Source organism: Scyliorhinus torazame, chromosome 12, assembly GCF_047496885.1.
Source record: "Scyliorhinus torazame isolate Kashiwa2021f chromosome 12, sScyTor2.1, whole genome shotgun sequence".
NCBI classification, from domain to species: Eukaryota; Metazoa; Chordata; class Chondrichthyes; order Carcharhiniformes; family Scyliorhinidae; genus Scyliorhinus; species Scyliorhinus torazame.
The window spans coordinates 144,671,807-144,688,232 of record NC_092718.1 but is presented as its reverse complement, the minus strand read 5'-3'; the positions used below and the strand labels follow the sequence as shown (position 1 = coordinate 144,688,232).

General features: G+C 47.9%; 1 protein-coding gene across 1 annotated transcript in view; it reads right to left on the bottom strand.

The window, feature by feature from the left end:
* ncf1 (neutrophil cytosolic factor 1) overlaps positions 1-3,781 on the bottom strand; it is a 260,991-nt gene extending 257,210 nt beyond the window's left edge. The window contains exon 1 of the mRNA XM_072469128.1: positions 3,509-3,781. Within this exon, the coding sequence (XP_072325229.1) occupies positions 3,509-3,580 (72 nt within the window). The 5' untranslated portion in view covers positions 3,581-3,781. The remainder of the gene's footprint in view (positions 1-3,508) is intronic.
* Positions 3,782-16,426: the final 12,645 nt, after the last annotated feature.

Genomic DNA, 16,426 nt, shown 5'->3' with positions numbered 1-16,426 from the left:
GGACCCTGGAGCTGTGAAGCAATTGCGCTAACCACAATGCTACCCTAAATGCGCCAGGTGCAACGCACCCATTAGATCATAGAACATAGAACGATACAGCGCAGTACAGGCCCTTCGGCCCACGATGTTGCACCGAAATAAAAGCCATCTAACCTACACTATGCCATTATCATCCATATGCTTATCCAATAAACTTTTAAATGCCCTCAATGTTGGCGAGTTCACTACTGTTGCAGGTAGGGCATTCCATGGCCTCACTACTCTTTGCGTAAAGAACCTACCTCTGACCTCTGTCCTATATCTATTACCCCTCAGTTTAAAGCTATGTCCCCTCGTGCCAGCCATTTCCATCCGCGGGAGAAGGCTCTCACTGTCCACCCTATCTAACCCCCTGATGATTTTGTATGCCTCTATTAAGTCTCCTCTTAACCTTCTTCTCTCCAACGAAAACAACCTCAAGTCCATCAGCCTTTCCTCATAAGATTTTCCCTCCATACCAGGCAACATCCTGGTAAATCTCCTCTGCACCCGCTCCAAAGCCTCCACGTCCTTCCTATAATGCGGTGACCAGAACTGTACGCAATACTCCAAATGCGGCCGTACCAGAGTTCTGTACAGCTGCAACATGACCTCCCGACTCCGGAACTCAATCCCTCTACCAATAAAGGCCAACACTCCATAGGCCTTCTTCACAATCCTATCAACCTGGGTGGCAACTTTCAGGGATCTATGTACATGGACACCTAGATCCCTCTGCTCATCCACACTTCCAAGAACTTTACCATTAGCCAAATATTCCGCATTCCTGTTATTCCTTCCAAAGTGAATCACCTCACACTTCTCTACATTAAACTCCTTAGTTTCCCAAACTGAGAATTTCGCCCATCATTTACTTTGAAAGTAAGAGCCAAAATGAAAATGTATCTTAACTTGCGTGATTTTGGAACGGGGTTGAGACGCAGAGCGTGCTTTGTGTGACGACAAGCAAGTCTCTAAAGACGGCATTGCATGTCGATAGGGCCAATGGAAAAGATGCAGTGAGGATTGACTAGCATATTGCCAGTGATAAAGAATACGAGTTCGAAAGATGACTTGTTTTTCACTCAAGCTGAACAGGCTAACAGGCGATAACTGATTTATAAATCCACTATCAGAAGAACAGTTACAGATTGTTTCCACAGGTCAGTCAAATGGTGGAGAACACAAATTTAACTCTACCACAAAAAGGTTTGAGTGAAGGGATTAGAAAGATTTCTGTGCTGCGAGAACGGTAGGAATTAAATCATTACTGCACACAAAAGGTAGAGGAAATCCACAACTCCCTACCTGATCTGAAATTATGAAGAGTGAGATGAATACATTTTTTGTTGGTATTATTTATAAAGAAACCAGATAGTTTCCTTGTGAGGAGGAATGTTAAAGGATACGGGAAGCAACCAAGCAGGAGACTGGGTTGGCTTTTAAAGATTGTGGCAAGCAATCAGCTGGCTGGGTTTAGATGATGGTAAGTTTGATTAGTAAGTTTTCAGACGACACAAAGGTTGGTGGAATTGCGCATAGCGATGAGGACTGTCAGAGGATACAGCAGGATTTAGATCGCCTGGAGACTTGGGCGAGAGATGGCATAGAATAGAATCATAGAAGTTTACAGCATGGAAACAGGCCCTTCGGCCCAACCAGTCCATGCCGCCCAGTTTTTTACCATTAAGCTAGTCCCAGTTGCCCGCACTTGGCCCATAACCCTCTATACCCATCTTACCCATGTAACCATCTAAATGCTTTTTGAAAGACACAATTGTACCCGCTTCTACTACTACCTCTGGCAGCCCATTCCAGACACTCACTACCCTCTGAGTGAAGAAATTGCCCCTCTGGGCCCTTCTGAATCTCTCCCCTCTCCCCTTAAACCTATGCCCTCTAGTTTTAGACTCCCCTACCTTTGGGAAAAGATGTTGACTATCTACCTTATCTATGCCCCTCATTATTTTATAGACCTCTATAAGATCACCCCGAAGCCTCCTACGCTCCAGGGAAAAAAGTCCCAGTCTATCCAGCCTCTCCTTATAACTCAAACCATCAAGTCCCGGCAACATCCTAGTAAATCTTTTCTGCACTCTTTCTAGTTTAATAATATCCTTTCTGGCAGATGGCAGATGGAGTTTAATTCGGGCAAATGTGAGGTAATGCATTTTGGAAGGTCTAATACAGGTAGGGAATATACAATGAATGGTAGAACCCTCAAGAGTATTGACAGTCAGAGAGATCTAGGTGTACAGGTCCACAGGTCACTGAAAGGGGCAACACAGGTGGAGAAGGTAGTCAAGAAGGCATACGACATGCTTGCCTTCATTGGCCGGGGCATTGAGTATAAGAATTGGCAAGTCATATTGCAGCTGTATAGAACCTTAGTTAGGCCACACTTGGAGTATAGTGTTCAATTCTGGTCGCCACACTACCAGAAAGATGTGGACACTTTAGAGAGGGTGCAGAAGAGATTTACCACGATGTTGCCTGGTATGGAGGGCATTAGCTATGAGGAGAGGTTGAATAAACTTGGGTTTGTTCTCACTGGAACGACGGAGGTTGAGGGGCGACCTGATAGAGGTATACAAAATTATGAGGGGCATAGGCAGAATGGATAATCAGAGGCTTTTCCCCAGGGTAGAGGGGTCAATTACTAGGGGGCATAGGTTTAAGGTGAGAGGGGCAAGGTTTAGAGTAGATGTACGAGGCAAGTTTTTTACGCAGAGGGTAGTGGGTGCCTGGAACTCGCTGCCGGAGGAGGTGGTGGAAGCAGGGACGATAGTGACGTTTAAGGCGCATCTTGACAAATACATGAATAGGATGGGAATAGAGGGATACAGACCCCGAAAGTGTAGAAGATTTTAGTTTAGACCGGCAGCATGGTCGGCACAGGCTTGGAGGGCCGAAGGGCCTGTTCCTGTGCTGTACTTTTCTTTGTTCTTTGTTCTTTGACGGGATGTTAACGAGGATATGGGGTGTGACAAGGCAAGTGAGTTCAGACTTCCTGCTTCAGGAGGCGAAAACAATATTCATAAAATTGATCAGTCTATTTGCATTTTCTCTATTGTAACATTGAAGGATTCAATGCATCAACTATTGGTTAACGATTGCTGAATAAATCAATTCTTTGGGATTGCACTCTGTAATTCTTTCCATTTACCCAAGAAAGTCACTGGTGAGTTTTGCTCAGTGGCCACCAATGATCCCTATCTTTTGAAACCTTGCCTTGGGAGACTCTACCCAGACAGATATTACAAAAGTGAAGACATTTGCAATCAGCCTATTTGTTTGGTCATTTGCTGTATCCTGCAGACAGTCTCCAAGAGCGCCTGATCAGACTGACTACTCTCCAGAAACATTCTGCTCATTTCCAAGGTTCCCGGGACAATCAAACAAAACACAAGACACGATGATCGGACTGTCATTCTGAAAGCGAAGCAAAGGTTGACAATCAGGGACCCTCAGCTGATGCAGTCCTACTTACGTAATGCTGGTTTGGTACAAATCTTTTCTCAAATCCCAGCACCTCGATGTGTCTGATGTAAGCCTCCTCCATGTTAAACAGACAATGAATTTGTAAATCTTCTTGCAAGTGCTGGAACTCACTGACCAAAACAAGAGAGTGTTAGTCGAGCGCTTTCCTCAAGTTGATGTATCAGGTGGTTCACCCAATCTTTCCTCACTTCCCACTCGCATTAATTAGCTAAGGTAAATCTTAGCGGTTTTTCCACTAAAAGCCAGCTCTCTATGAACTGTCTCAATGACACACAGACCTTTCTCCTTGCAGCAGCTACATGCGTTGCAATAGAGAAGTGAAAATAGCTATAATCAGATGCCAGTTGCATTAAGCAACCACTTTGTGAGGGTGTCACATGGTGAGCGTGGGAGCAGCTGCATTTTCACAAGCTCTGGCCCCACTTTGCTTTTAAACCTTTATTTTATCCTTTTTAAAAAAAAATTCAAATACATTTAGAGTATCCAATTTTTTTTCCCCAATTAAGGGCCAATTTAGCGTGGCCAATCCACCTAACCTACACACCTTTGGTTGTGGGGTGAGACCCATGCCGACATGGGGAGTATGTGCAAACTCCACGCGTTCATAGACAGTGGCCCAGGGGCGGGCTTCGAATCTGGGACCTCGCCGTGTGAGGCAGCAGTGCTAACCACTGCGCTACCATGCCACCCACCTTTATTTTATCTTAATGCATATTCCATAATTATCTATTTTGGGAGATATACGACTTGCGCTCTGCCCCTGGATGATCCCGGTTTGACGTTGAAGAGCCGAGAGAATCAGAGAGAATCCCGTTGGAGATGGTTGGGGTGGGGCCCAGCTTGCAGTGGGTGGTTTTGCTGGTGAGTGGGCCCACACCTCGGCAGTACTGGCGGCGGTGGCAGTGATGACTGCCATTGCGAATGACGTTGTGGATGATGATCTCGGCTCGGTAGTGCAGGTTTTTGGTGCTCACCTTGATGAACTGCGAAGTATCCTTGAGAGAATGTTGAAGGAAGCACATCGAACCAAGCCTTGCAAGCCTGGGGTTGGGTGGAGGCACCGACTACTGGTCTTACGCTGTCCTATCTGCGATGCTCGCCGTGAGGGGTTGGAGGTTACTGGCCGTGTCAAGTCATCCCCACCGCCGGGTTTCTGGCCGTATGGACGTCGGGCGACAGCATGGCGGGGGGTGAAGACGCTTCGATGGAACGTTTGAGAGATCCTGAGTGCTGTTGGAAGATCCTGTCATGGATTCGGCCTTTCCAAGTGACATGGGTGTTGTTATTATCCTGCAGTTCATCAATAATCTTGGACTTTATTCCCCTGTGATTATGCTGTGGAGTTCATGTATTGTCTTTTCCCCTGACAAGGGCGTACAGATGTTTGAGCATGAGGGTGACGGTCATTAGTTATTCTGTTTTAGCAAAAACAATTTATTTTTAAAATGTTTTTATTGAGGGTTTTTTTTGCAATGTGCAGAACAAAGATATGCGTGGGCCTACATTCGAAAACAAAAGAAAAATATGGAGAGGTGTATACACATCAGTCGGCTTCTGTTATTTACATCAGTCGTCTTACATTATTTACAATGGTTACAGTTTTCCATTTTCCAGTAGGCGTTTGGTCCGGATAGGGTTCTCATGCTCCCCTCCCCTTTCTCTTCCCTCGGGCCGTCTGATGTGCCTGCTTCCCTCGTCTGCTCTTATGTCCTGCTCCAGTTGGGTTGGTGTGGTGCCGTGTATTTTGCTATTTGTTGGGCATGGTTGGGTTCCATGCCTCTTTATTCCCCCACCCCCACCCCCCTCTCATTGTTATACCGTGGCTACCCTCTCCCTTCCTCTGGCTTATTGGCTGTTGGCTACAAACCGGTCTTGGAACAACTGGGTGAATGGCTCCCACATTTTCTGTCAGCCATCTTCTGACCCCCGGATGGCGAATTTAATTTTCTCCATTTGGAAAAATTCCCATAGGTCGGACAGCGAGTCTGGAGCTTTGGGTGGTCGCCCGCCGAGCAGGATTCTCCGGCGGGCGATTGGGGAGGCAAAGGCAAGGGCATCGGCCCTCCTCCCCATGAATAAATATGGCTGTTCTGATACCCCGAAGACTGCCACTCTCGGGCATGGCACCACCCTAATTCTCACCACCTTGGACATTGCCTGGAAGAAGGCTGTGAGAACCCAGCATGTCTGGGGCAAGATCAGAACATGTGGCCGTGGTTGGCCGGGCCGTCCTGGCACCGTTCACATTTATCCTCCATCTCCAGGTAGCGGAATTTGTGCCGGGCCTATTTAAACGGCAGCCCCTCCAGCTCTGCCCCTCCCCCTTACGGGTTCACCGAGAAGGCACCAAACTCTTTCAAGAGCGCCATGATTCCTTCCATGCTGCTTTGCGGTCCGTAATGTAGAGGAGCAGGTCATCTGCATAGAGCGAGACCCTGTGCTCTCTGCCTCCTCTCCGGATTCCTTTCCAATTCAGTGCCGTGGCAAATATTTTGCAGAAGTCAGCCGGGAACCCGTCCGGTCCCGGCGTCTCTCCCGCCTGGATGGAGCTAATACTCTCCATGATCTCTCCCAGTTCTAGCAGTGCTTCCAGGACCCGCCTTCATTCTTCCTCCGCAACTGGCATGTCCAGTCCATCGAGAAACTGCTTCATCCCCAAGTCCCCTGCTGGGACTTAGAGGTGTACAGCCCCCGATAGAAGGTCTCAAATGCTTTGTTGACCTTTTCTGGCTCCACTACTAGTTTGCCTCTGCTGTCCCTGACCTGGGCTATTTCCCTCGTGGCTGACTGCTTTCTCAAATGGTGAGCCAGCAGGCGTTGGCCTTGTCTCCATGCTCATACAGGGTCCCCCGTGCCTGGTGGAGTTGGTGCACTGCTTTCATTGTGCAGAGCAGGTCAAAGTCAATTTGTAGCTTCTTCCTCTCCACCAAGAACTCTGTGTTTGGGGCTGTGGTGATGTGCATCAATGTAAATAAATGTAGGCTAGCTAGACACTAGCGGGTGTACCAAAGACATTACACACACACACACATTCAACCAATAGATCAGGTAGATAGGACACGACCAATGGACATTCACGGTACACACAGAGGTGACACCACCACAGGAGGGCATCATACCATCCCATATACAAAGGACACCACACACATGATCTGCCTCATTCCAGTGGAGACAGTCAGTGAGTAGAGACACAAGGTTGATTCAATATTATACCCACCACATGGATTGCAGCAACTGGTTAGTCAGTCTGGGTAGCTATAGTAGGATTAGCAGTAGTGTTGAACCCGAGTAATAGAAGTGTAAATAGTTTAATAAACGTGTTGAAGTTATCTCCAAGTCTGAACCTTCCTTTGTCAAGTGCACCACAAGGAAGCCGCTTATGTTACACCAAGAACATAACAAATCAGGGGCCTTGGAGTATCACTGGTCCACTTCCAACCTGAAGTCGACGAGCTGTTGCCTAGTCGGCCTTTCTTCCCTATCTCTTTGTGCTTTATAAGCAATATCTTCACAATCACAGCCTTCAGCGCCTCGCAGAACGTGGAGGGTCAGAACTCCCCATTCTGATTATTAATATAATAATAATAATCTTTATTGTCACAAGTAGGCTTACATTAACACTGCAATGACGTTACTGTGAAAATCCCCGAGTCGCCACATTCCGGCACCTGTTCGGGTACACAGAGGGAGAATTCAGAATGTCCAACTTACCTAACAACATGTCTTTCGGGACTTGTGGGAAGAAACCGGAGCACCCGGAGGAAACACACGCACACAGCGGGAGAACGTGCAGACTCCGCACAGACAGTGACCTAAGCCGGGAATCGAACCTGGGACCCTGGAGCTGTGAACCACTGCTACCCCCTGTGCTACTGTGGCGCCCATCTACAGCCTGTGCTTTTTTCTCTCAGAAAGGGGGGCCGTGTCCAACCTCCATTGAGGGGGGCTTTGGGCATGGCATGTCTCCAACCTCACGTCCACATAATGCGGACCGTGGTCGGAGATTACAATCGCGGAATATTGCACTCTTATTAGCCCTGGAAGCATCAATTTCCCCACTACAAAGAAGTCGATCCGTAAATATACAGTGTGTACTTGGGGGAAGGAGTACTCCTAAGGGGCTGGTTTAGCACAGTGGGCTAAACAGCTGGCTTGTAATGCAGAACAAGGTCACCAGCGCGGGTTCAGTTCCCGTACCGGCCTCCCCGAACAGGCGCAGGAATGTGGCAACTGGGGACTTTTCAGTAACTTCACTAAAGCCTACTTGTGACAATAAGTGATTATTTTTATTTATTTACTTTTTTCCTTCTCCCCTGGGTGGGTGAACCGCCATGGGTCCACAGCCCCATCTACTCAATGAATAGGCTGAGTTCCTTCGCCATGCTGGAGATCTTTTCTGTTTTGAGATTCGAACTGTCTGTCTGAGGGTCCTGCACACAGTTAAAGTCTCCTCACTAAATTAGTCGGTGCGTGTCTATGTTGGGGATTTCCGCCATGGTCTTTTTTATAAACTCTGTGTCATCCCAGTAGGGAGCGTACATGCTCACCATATAACATAGAACATTACAGCGCAGTACAGGCCCTTCGGCCCTCGAAGTTGCGCTGACCTGTGAAACCACTCTAAAGCCCATCTACACTATTCCCTTATCGTCCATATGTCTATCCAATGACCATTTGAATGCCCTTAGTGTTGGCGAGTCCACTACTTTTGCAGGCAGGGCATTCCATGCCCTTACTACTCTCTGAGTAAAGAACCTACCTCTGACATCTGTCCTATATCTATCTCCCCTCAATTTAAAGCTCTGTCCCCTCGTGCTAGACATCACCAGCCGAGGAAAAAGGTTCTCACTGTCCACCCGATCCAATCCTCGGATCATCTTGTATACCTCAATTAAGTCACCTCTTAACCTTGTTCTCTCTAACGAAAACAGCCTCAAGTCCCTCAGCCTTTCCTCATAAGATCTTCGCTCCATACCAGCAACATTCTGGTAAATCTCCTCTGCGCCCTTTCCAATGCTTCCACATCCTTCCTATAATGCGGCGACCAGAATTGCACGCAATACTCCAAATGCGGCCGCACCAGAGTTTTGTACAGCTGCAACATGACCTCATGGCTCCGAAACTCAATCCCTCTACCAATAAAAGCTAACACACCGTACACCTTCTTAACAACCCTCTCAACCTGGGTGGCAACTTTCAGGGATCTATGTACATGGACACCGAGATCTCTCTGCTCATCCACACTGCCAAGAATCTTACCATTAGCCCAGTACTCTGTCTTCCTATTATTCCTTCCAAAATTAATCACCTCACACTTTTCTGCATTAAACTCCATTTGCCACTTCTCAGCCCAGCGCTGCAGCTTATCTATGTCCCTCTGTAACTTGTAACATCCGTCCGCACTGTCCACAACTCCACCGACTTTAGTGTCATCTGCAAATTTACTTACCCATCCTTCTACGCCCTCCTCCAGGTCATTTATAAAAATGACAAACAGCAGTGGCCCCAGAACAGATGCTTGTGGTACACCACTAGTAACTGGACTCCAATCTGAACATTTCCCATCAACCACCACCCTTTGTCTTCTTCCAGCTAACCCATTTCTGATCCAAACTGCTAAATCACCCTGAATCCCATGCCTCCGTATTTTCTGCAGTAGCCTACCCTGGGGAACCTTATCAAACACTTTACTGAAATCCATATACACCACATCAACTACTTTACCCTCATCCACCTGTTTGGTCACCTTCTCAAAGAACTCAATCAGGTTTGTGAGGCACGACCTACCCTTCACAAAACCGTGTTGACTATCTCTAATCAAATTATTCCTTTCCAGATGATTATACATCCTATCTCTTATAAACCTTTCCAAGATTTTGCCCACAACAGAAATAAGGCTCACTGGTCTATAGTTACCGGGGTTGTCTCTACTCCCCTTCTTGAACAAGGGGACAACATTTGCTATCCTCCAGTCCTCTGGCACTATTCCTGTAACCAATGATGACATAAAAATCAAAGCCAAAGGCCCAGCAATCTCTTCCCTGGCCTCCCAGAGAATCCTAGGATAAATCCCATGAGGCTCCGGGGACTATTTTCTGCCTGTCCAGAATTGCCAACACCTCTTCCCTACGTACCTCAATGCCATCTATTCTAATAGCCTGGGTCTCAGTATTCTCCTCGACAACATTGTCTTTTTCCTGTGTGAATACTGACGAAAAATATTCATTTAGCACCTCTCCTATCTCCTCGGAGTCCAAGCACAACTTCCCACTACTGTCCTTGACTGGCCCAACTCTTACCCTGGTCATTTGTTTATTCCTGACATATCTATAGAAAGCTTTAGGGTTATCCTTGATCCTACCTGCCAAAGACTTCTCATGTCCCCTCCTGGCTCTTCTTAGCTCTCTATTTAGGTCCTTCCTGGCTAACTTGTAACTCTCGAGCGCCCTAACTGAACCTTCATATCTCATCTTTACATAAGCCTCCTTCTTCCTCTTGACAGGTGTTTCGACTGCTTTAGTAAACCACGGTTCCCTTGCTCGACCACTTCCTCTTTGCTTGACAGGTACATACTTATCAAGGACACGCAGTAGCTGTTCCTTGAACAAGCTCCACATTTCCATTGTGCCCATCCCCTGCAGTTTTCCTCTCCATCCGATGCATCCTAAGTCTTGCCTCATCGCATCATAATTGCCTTTCCCCCAGATATAACTCTTGCCCTGCGGTATATACCTATCCCTTTCCATCACTGAAGTAAACAGACTCGAATTGTGGTCACTATTACCTGAATGCTCACCTACCTCCAAATCTAACACCTGTCCTGGTTCATTACCCAGTACCAAATCCAATATGGCCTCACCTCTCGTTGGCCTATCTACATACTGTGTCAGGAAACCCTCCTGCACACATTGGACAAAAACGGACCCATCTAAAGTACTCGAACTATAGCGTTTCCAGTCAATATTTGGAAAGTTAAAGTCCCCCATAACAACTACCCTGTTGCTTTTGCTCCTATCCAGAAGCATCTTTGCAATCCTTTCCTCTACATCTCTGGAACTTTTCGGAGGCCAATAGAAAACCCCTAACAGGGTGACCTCTCCTTTCCTGTTTCTAACCTCAGCCCATACTACCTCAGTAGACAAGTCCTCATCAAATGTCCTTTCTGCCACCGTAATACTGTCCTTGACTAACAATGCCACCTCTCCCCCTCTTTTACCACCTTCCCTGTGCTTACTGAAATATCTAAACTCCGGCACCTGCAACAACCATTTCTGTTCCTGCTCTATCCATGTCTCCGAAATGGCCACAACATTGAAGTCCCAGGTACCAACCCATGCTGCAAGTTCACCCATCTTATTCCGGATGCTCCTGGCATTGAAGTAGACACACTTTAAACCACCTTCCTGCCTGCCGGTACATTCCTGCAACTTTGAAACCCTACTCATGCCCTCACTACTCTCAACCTCCTGTATACTGGAGCTACAATTCAGGTTCCCAAGCCCCTGCTGAACTAGTTTAAACCCTCCCGAAGAGCATTAGCAAATTTCCCCCCCAGGATAATGGTACCCCTCTGGTCCAGGTGTAGACCATCCTGTTTGTAGAGGTCCCACCGACCCCAGAATGAGCCACAATTATCCAGAAATCTGAGACCCTCCCTCCTGCACCATCCCTGTAGCCACGTGTTCAACTCCTCTCTCTCCCTATTCCTCGTCTCGCTGTCACGTGGCACGGGTAACAACTCGAGATAATAACTCTGTTTGTCCTAGATCTAAGTTTCCACCCTAGCTCCCCGAATTCCTGCCTTACATCCCTATCCCTTTTCCTACCTATGTCATTGGTACCTATGTGGACCACGACTTGGGGCTGCTCCCCCTCCCCCTTAAGAATCTTGAAAACACGATCCAGGACATCACGCACCCTGGCAACTGGGAGGCAAGACACCAACCGCGAGTCTCTCTCGTTCCCACAGAATCTCCTATCTATCCCCCTAACTATGGAGTCTCCAATTACTAATGCTCTACTCCTCTCCCCCCTTCCCTTCTGAGCAACAGGGACAGACTCTGTGCCAGAGACCTGTACCCCATGGCTTACCCCTGGTAAGTCGTCCCCCAAACAGTATCCAAAGCAGTATACTTGTTACTAAGGGGAACGACCACAGGGCATCCCTGTACTGACTGCTTCCTCCCAGCCCCTCTCATAGTCACCCATCTATTTTTATTCTTCGGAGTAACTACATCCCTGAAGCTTCTATCTATGACCACCTCTGCCTCCCGAATGATTCGAAGTTCATCCAGCTCCAGCTCCAGTTCCCTAACGCGGTTTCTGAGAAGCTGGAGATGGGTGCACTTCCCACAGATGAAATCAGCAGGGACACGGACGGCGTCCCTCACCTCAAATATTCTGCAGGAGGAACATTGCACTACCTTCCCTGCCATCCCCTCTCGATAAAAAAAGAAAAAGAAAGAAAGAACTTACCTGTTATTCACTCCCCTTCTCAGCAAGCACTCACTCAGGAACCTCTGCGCCCCACACAATAACACCTGAGGGAAAATAAAAGAAAAACTACTTACCAGTCACCAGCCAATCCCTTACCTGCAGGCTGTGACGTCACGGTTCAGCTTCTTTCTACTTCTACCTGCCCTCGAGCCTTCCTCTTGATCTTTACAGGACACCTCTGACCATGACGTGCTGTTCCCCTGGATCCATAACCATTCTTGTCATCATAAACATTGTCCTCTTATTTATCAATATGGCTACCCCCCTGCCCCTTGTCCTTACCCTCAGTTGGTCCTTCTCCCTCAGGTGCATCTCTCAGAGGAAGACTATGTCAGCTTTCAAACTTTTCAGATGGGCGAACATTCTGGATCTTTTCACTGGGCCGTTAAGCCTCTGTCGTTCCAGGTGACTATCCTGATGGGATGTTTTTGTCCCCCCTCTCCTGCGGGCCACCCACACTTAACTGGTGGACGTGCCCCAGCACTCCGGGATTCCCTTTGTTAGCGGGCCATCCAAAATGGCCGCGGTCACTGTTCTCACCATGAGGCCGGGTCCATGCGCTTCGGTGTTTCCCTTTGTCCAGGGACCCTCCAAAGTGGTTGCTTGAGGTGGTATTTTGTTTCAAGTTGCCACATGTGAACTGTTGTCATCAGCCTAATGCCCTCGCTGCTTCTTTTCCAGTTCTCCCCCCCCCCATCGCCCCGTCTTCCTCCCACTCCCTCCCTATAGCTATTCCTCCCCCCATTTCCCTTTGTTTCTTATCCCAGTTGTCCTCCTGATGTCTGCCCCCCCTCCCCACCCACTTGCCAGACACTTTCCCCCTTGCTTGATGGTTGAGTGGCAGATAGTGTTGAGGATTTGCAGAGGATACAGCAGGACATAGGTAGCTTGGAGACTTGTTAGCTATGCGGAGACGCTGAATAGACTTGGACTGTTTTCATTTGAACGACGGAGGTTGAGGGAAGTCCTGATGGAAGTCTACAAGATTATAAGGGGCATCGATAGAGTGGATGGGCAGGCACTCTTTCCCAGGGTGGAGGGAGCAGTCACCAGGGGGCATAGGTTTAAGGTTCATGGGGCAAAGTTTAGAGGAAATATGTGAGGCAAGTTTTTTACACAGAGGGTGGTGAGTGCCTGGAACTCGTTGCCAGGGGAGGTTGTGGAAGCAGATACATGAACGGCGTTCAAAAGGCATCTCGACAAATACATGCATATGATGGGTATAGAGGGATACGGCACAAGGAAGTGCTGAGGGTTTTGGCCAGGGGTTGGTATCATGACCGGTACAGGCTTGGAAGGCCGAAGGGCCTGTTCCTGTGCTGCGTTGTTCCTGTGCTGTATTGTTCTTTGTTCTCTCCTGCACACTTCCCGGTGCTAGGTTCCCCGCTAGTGTGGTGGCCCCCCTCCCGGGGCTAGTTGTGCATCCTCCCTTCACCCATTCCCTGAGCTTTGTATCTGCCGTTCCCCTCAACTTCTGCTGCGCTCTGCTGCCCTTGTTCCTTCCTTCCTCTCTTTCCTCCCTCTTCCCCAAGATGATTTAGATCCAGGATTTAGATGTTTCAGGTGGGATAGAGGGGGATATAAAAGGGGACGCGGAGTTGCGCTGGTTCGGGAGAATATCACAGCTGTACTGCGGGAGGACACCTCAGAGGGCAGTGAGGCTATATGGGTAGAGATCAGGAATAAGAAGGGTGCAGTCACAATGTTGGGGGTTTACTACAGGCCTCCCAATAGCCAGCGGGAGATAGAGGAGCAGATAGGTAGACAGATTTTGGAAAAGCGTAAAAACAACAGGATTTTGGTGATGGGAGCCTTCAACTTCCCCAATATTAACTGGGACTCACTTAGTGCCAGGGGCTTAGACGGGGCGGAGTTTGGAAGGACCATCCAGGAGGGCTTCATAAAACAATATGTAGACAGTCCAACTAGGGAATGGGCGGTACTGGACCTGGTATTGGGGAATGAGCCCAGCCAGGTGGTAGATGTTTCAGTAGGGGAGCATTTCGGTAACAGTGACCACAATTCAGTAAGTTTTAAAGTACTGGTGGACAAGGATAAGAGTGGTCCGAGGATGAATGTGCTAAATTGGGGGAAGGCTAATTATAACAATATTAGGTGGGAACTGAAGAACATAGATTGGGGGCGGATGTTTGAGGGCAAATCAACATCTGACATGTGGGAGGCTTTCAAGTGGCAGTTGAAAGGAATTCAGGACCGGCATGTTCCTGTGAGGAAGAAGGATAAATACGGCAATTTCCGGGAACCTTGGATGACGAGAGATATTGTAGGCCTCGTCAAAAAGAAAAAGGAGGCATTTGTCAGGGCCAAAAGGCTGGGAACAGACGAAGCCTGCGTGGAATATAAGGAAAGTAGGAAGGAACTTAAGCAAGGAGTCAGGAGGGCTAGAAGGAGTCACGAAAAGTCATTGGCAAATAGGGTTAAGGAAAATCCCAAGGTTTTTTACACGAACATAAAAAGCAAGAGGGTAGCCAGGGAAAGGGTTGGCCCACTGAAGGATAGGCAAGGGAATCTATGTGTGGAGCCAGAGGAAATGGGCGAGGTACTAAATGAATACTTTGCATCAGTATTCACCAAAGAGAAGAAATTGGTAGATGTTGAGTCTGGAGAAGGGGGTGTAGATAGCCTGGGTCACATTGAGATCCAAAAAGACGAGGTGTTGGGTGTCTTAAAAAATATTAAGGTAGACAAGTCCCCAGGGCCTGATGGGATCTACCCCAGAATACTGAAGGAGGCTGGAGAGGAAATTGCTGAGGCCTTGACAGAAATATTTGGATCCTCGCTGTCTTCAGGGGATGTCCCAGTGGACTGGAGAATAGCCAATGTTGTTCCTCTGTTTAAGAAGGGTAGCAAGGATAATCCCGGGAACTACAGGCGGGTGAGCCTTACTTCAGTGGTAGGGAAATTACTGGAGAGAATTCTTCGTGACAGGATCTACTCCCATTTGGAAGCAAATGGACATATTAGTGAGAGGCAGCACGGTTTTGTGAAGGGGAGGTCGTGTCTCACTAACTTGATAGAGTTTTTCGAGGAGGTCACTAAGGTGATTGATGCAGGTAGGGCAGTGGCTGTTGTCTATATGGACTTCAGTAAGGCCTTTGACAAGGTCCCTCATGGTGAGAGCATTGAGGGAGAACTAGGGAATAGGGACAGTGTGGCTCTGAGGCAGAGCAGACGGGGAGAAGTTGCTGAACACAGCGGGTCTGGTGGCCTGAAGTGCATATGTTTTAATGCAAGGAGCATTACGGGTAAGGCAGATGAACTTAGAGCTTGGATTACTACTTGGAACTATGATGTTGTTGCCATTACAGAGACCTGGTTGAGGGAAGGGCAGGATTGGCAGCTAAACGTTCCAGGATTTAGATGTTTCAGGCGGGATAGAGGGGGATGTAAAAGGGGAGGCGGAGTTGCGCTACTTGTTCGGGAGAATATCACAGCTATACTGCGAGAGGACACCTCAGAGGGCAGTGAGGCTATATGGGTAGAGATCAGGAATAAGAAGGGTGCAGTCACAATGTTGGGGGTATACTACAGGCCTCCCAACAGCCAGCGGGAGATAGAGGAGCAGATAGGTAGACAGATTTTGGAAAAGAGTAAAAACAACAGGGTTGTGGTGATGGGAGACTTCAACTTCCCCAATATTGACTGGGACTCACTTAGTGCCAGGGGCTTAGACGGGGTGGAGTTTGTAAGGAGCATCCAGGAGGGCTTCTTAAAACAATATGTAAACAGTCCAACTAGGGAAGGGGCGGTACTGGACCTGGTATTGGGGAATGAGCCCGGCCAGGTGGTAGATGTTTCAGTAGGGGAGCATTTCGGTAACAGTGACCACAATTCAGTAAGTTTTAAAGTACTGGTGGACAAGGATAAGAGTGGTCCGAGGATGAATGTGCTAAATTGGGGGAAGGCTAATTATAACAATATTAGGCGGGAACTGAAGAACATAGATTGGGGGCGGATGTTTGAGGGCAAATCAACATCTGACATGTGGGAGGCTTTCAAGTGTCAGTTGAAAGGAATACAGGACAGGCATGTTCCTATGAGGAAGAAAGATAAATACGGCAATTTTCGGGAACCTTGGATGACGAGTGATATTGTAGGCCTCGTCAAACAGAAAAAGGAGGCATTTGTCAGGGCTAAAAGGCTGGGAACAGACGAAGCCTGTGTGGCATATAAGGAAAGTAGGAAGGAACTTAAGCAAGGAGTCAGGAGGGCTAGAAGGGGTCATGAAAAGTCATTGGCAAATAGGGTTAAGGAAAATCCCAAGGCTTTTTACACGTCCATAAAAAGCAAGAGGGTAGCCAGGGAAAGGGTTGGCCCACTGAAGGATAGACAAGGGAATCTATGTGTGGAGCCAGAGGAAATGGGCGAGGTACTAAATGAATACTTTGCA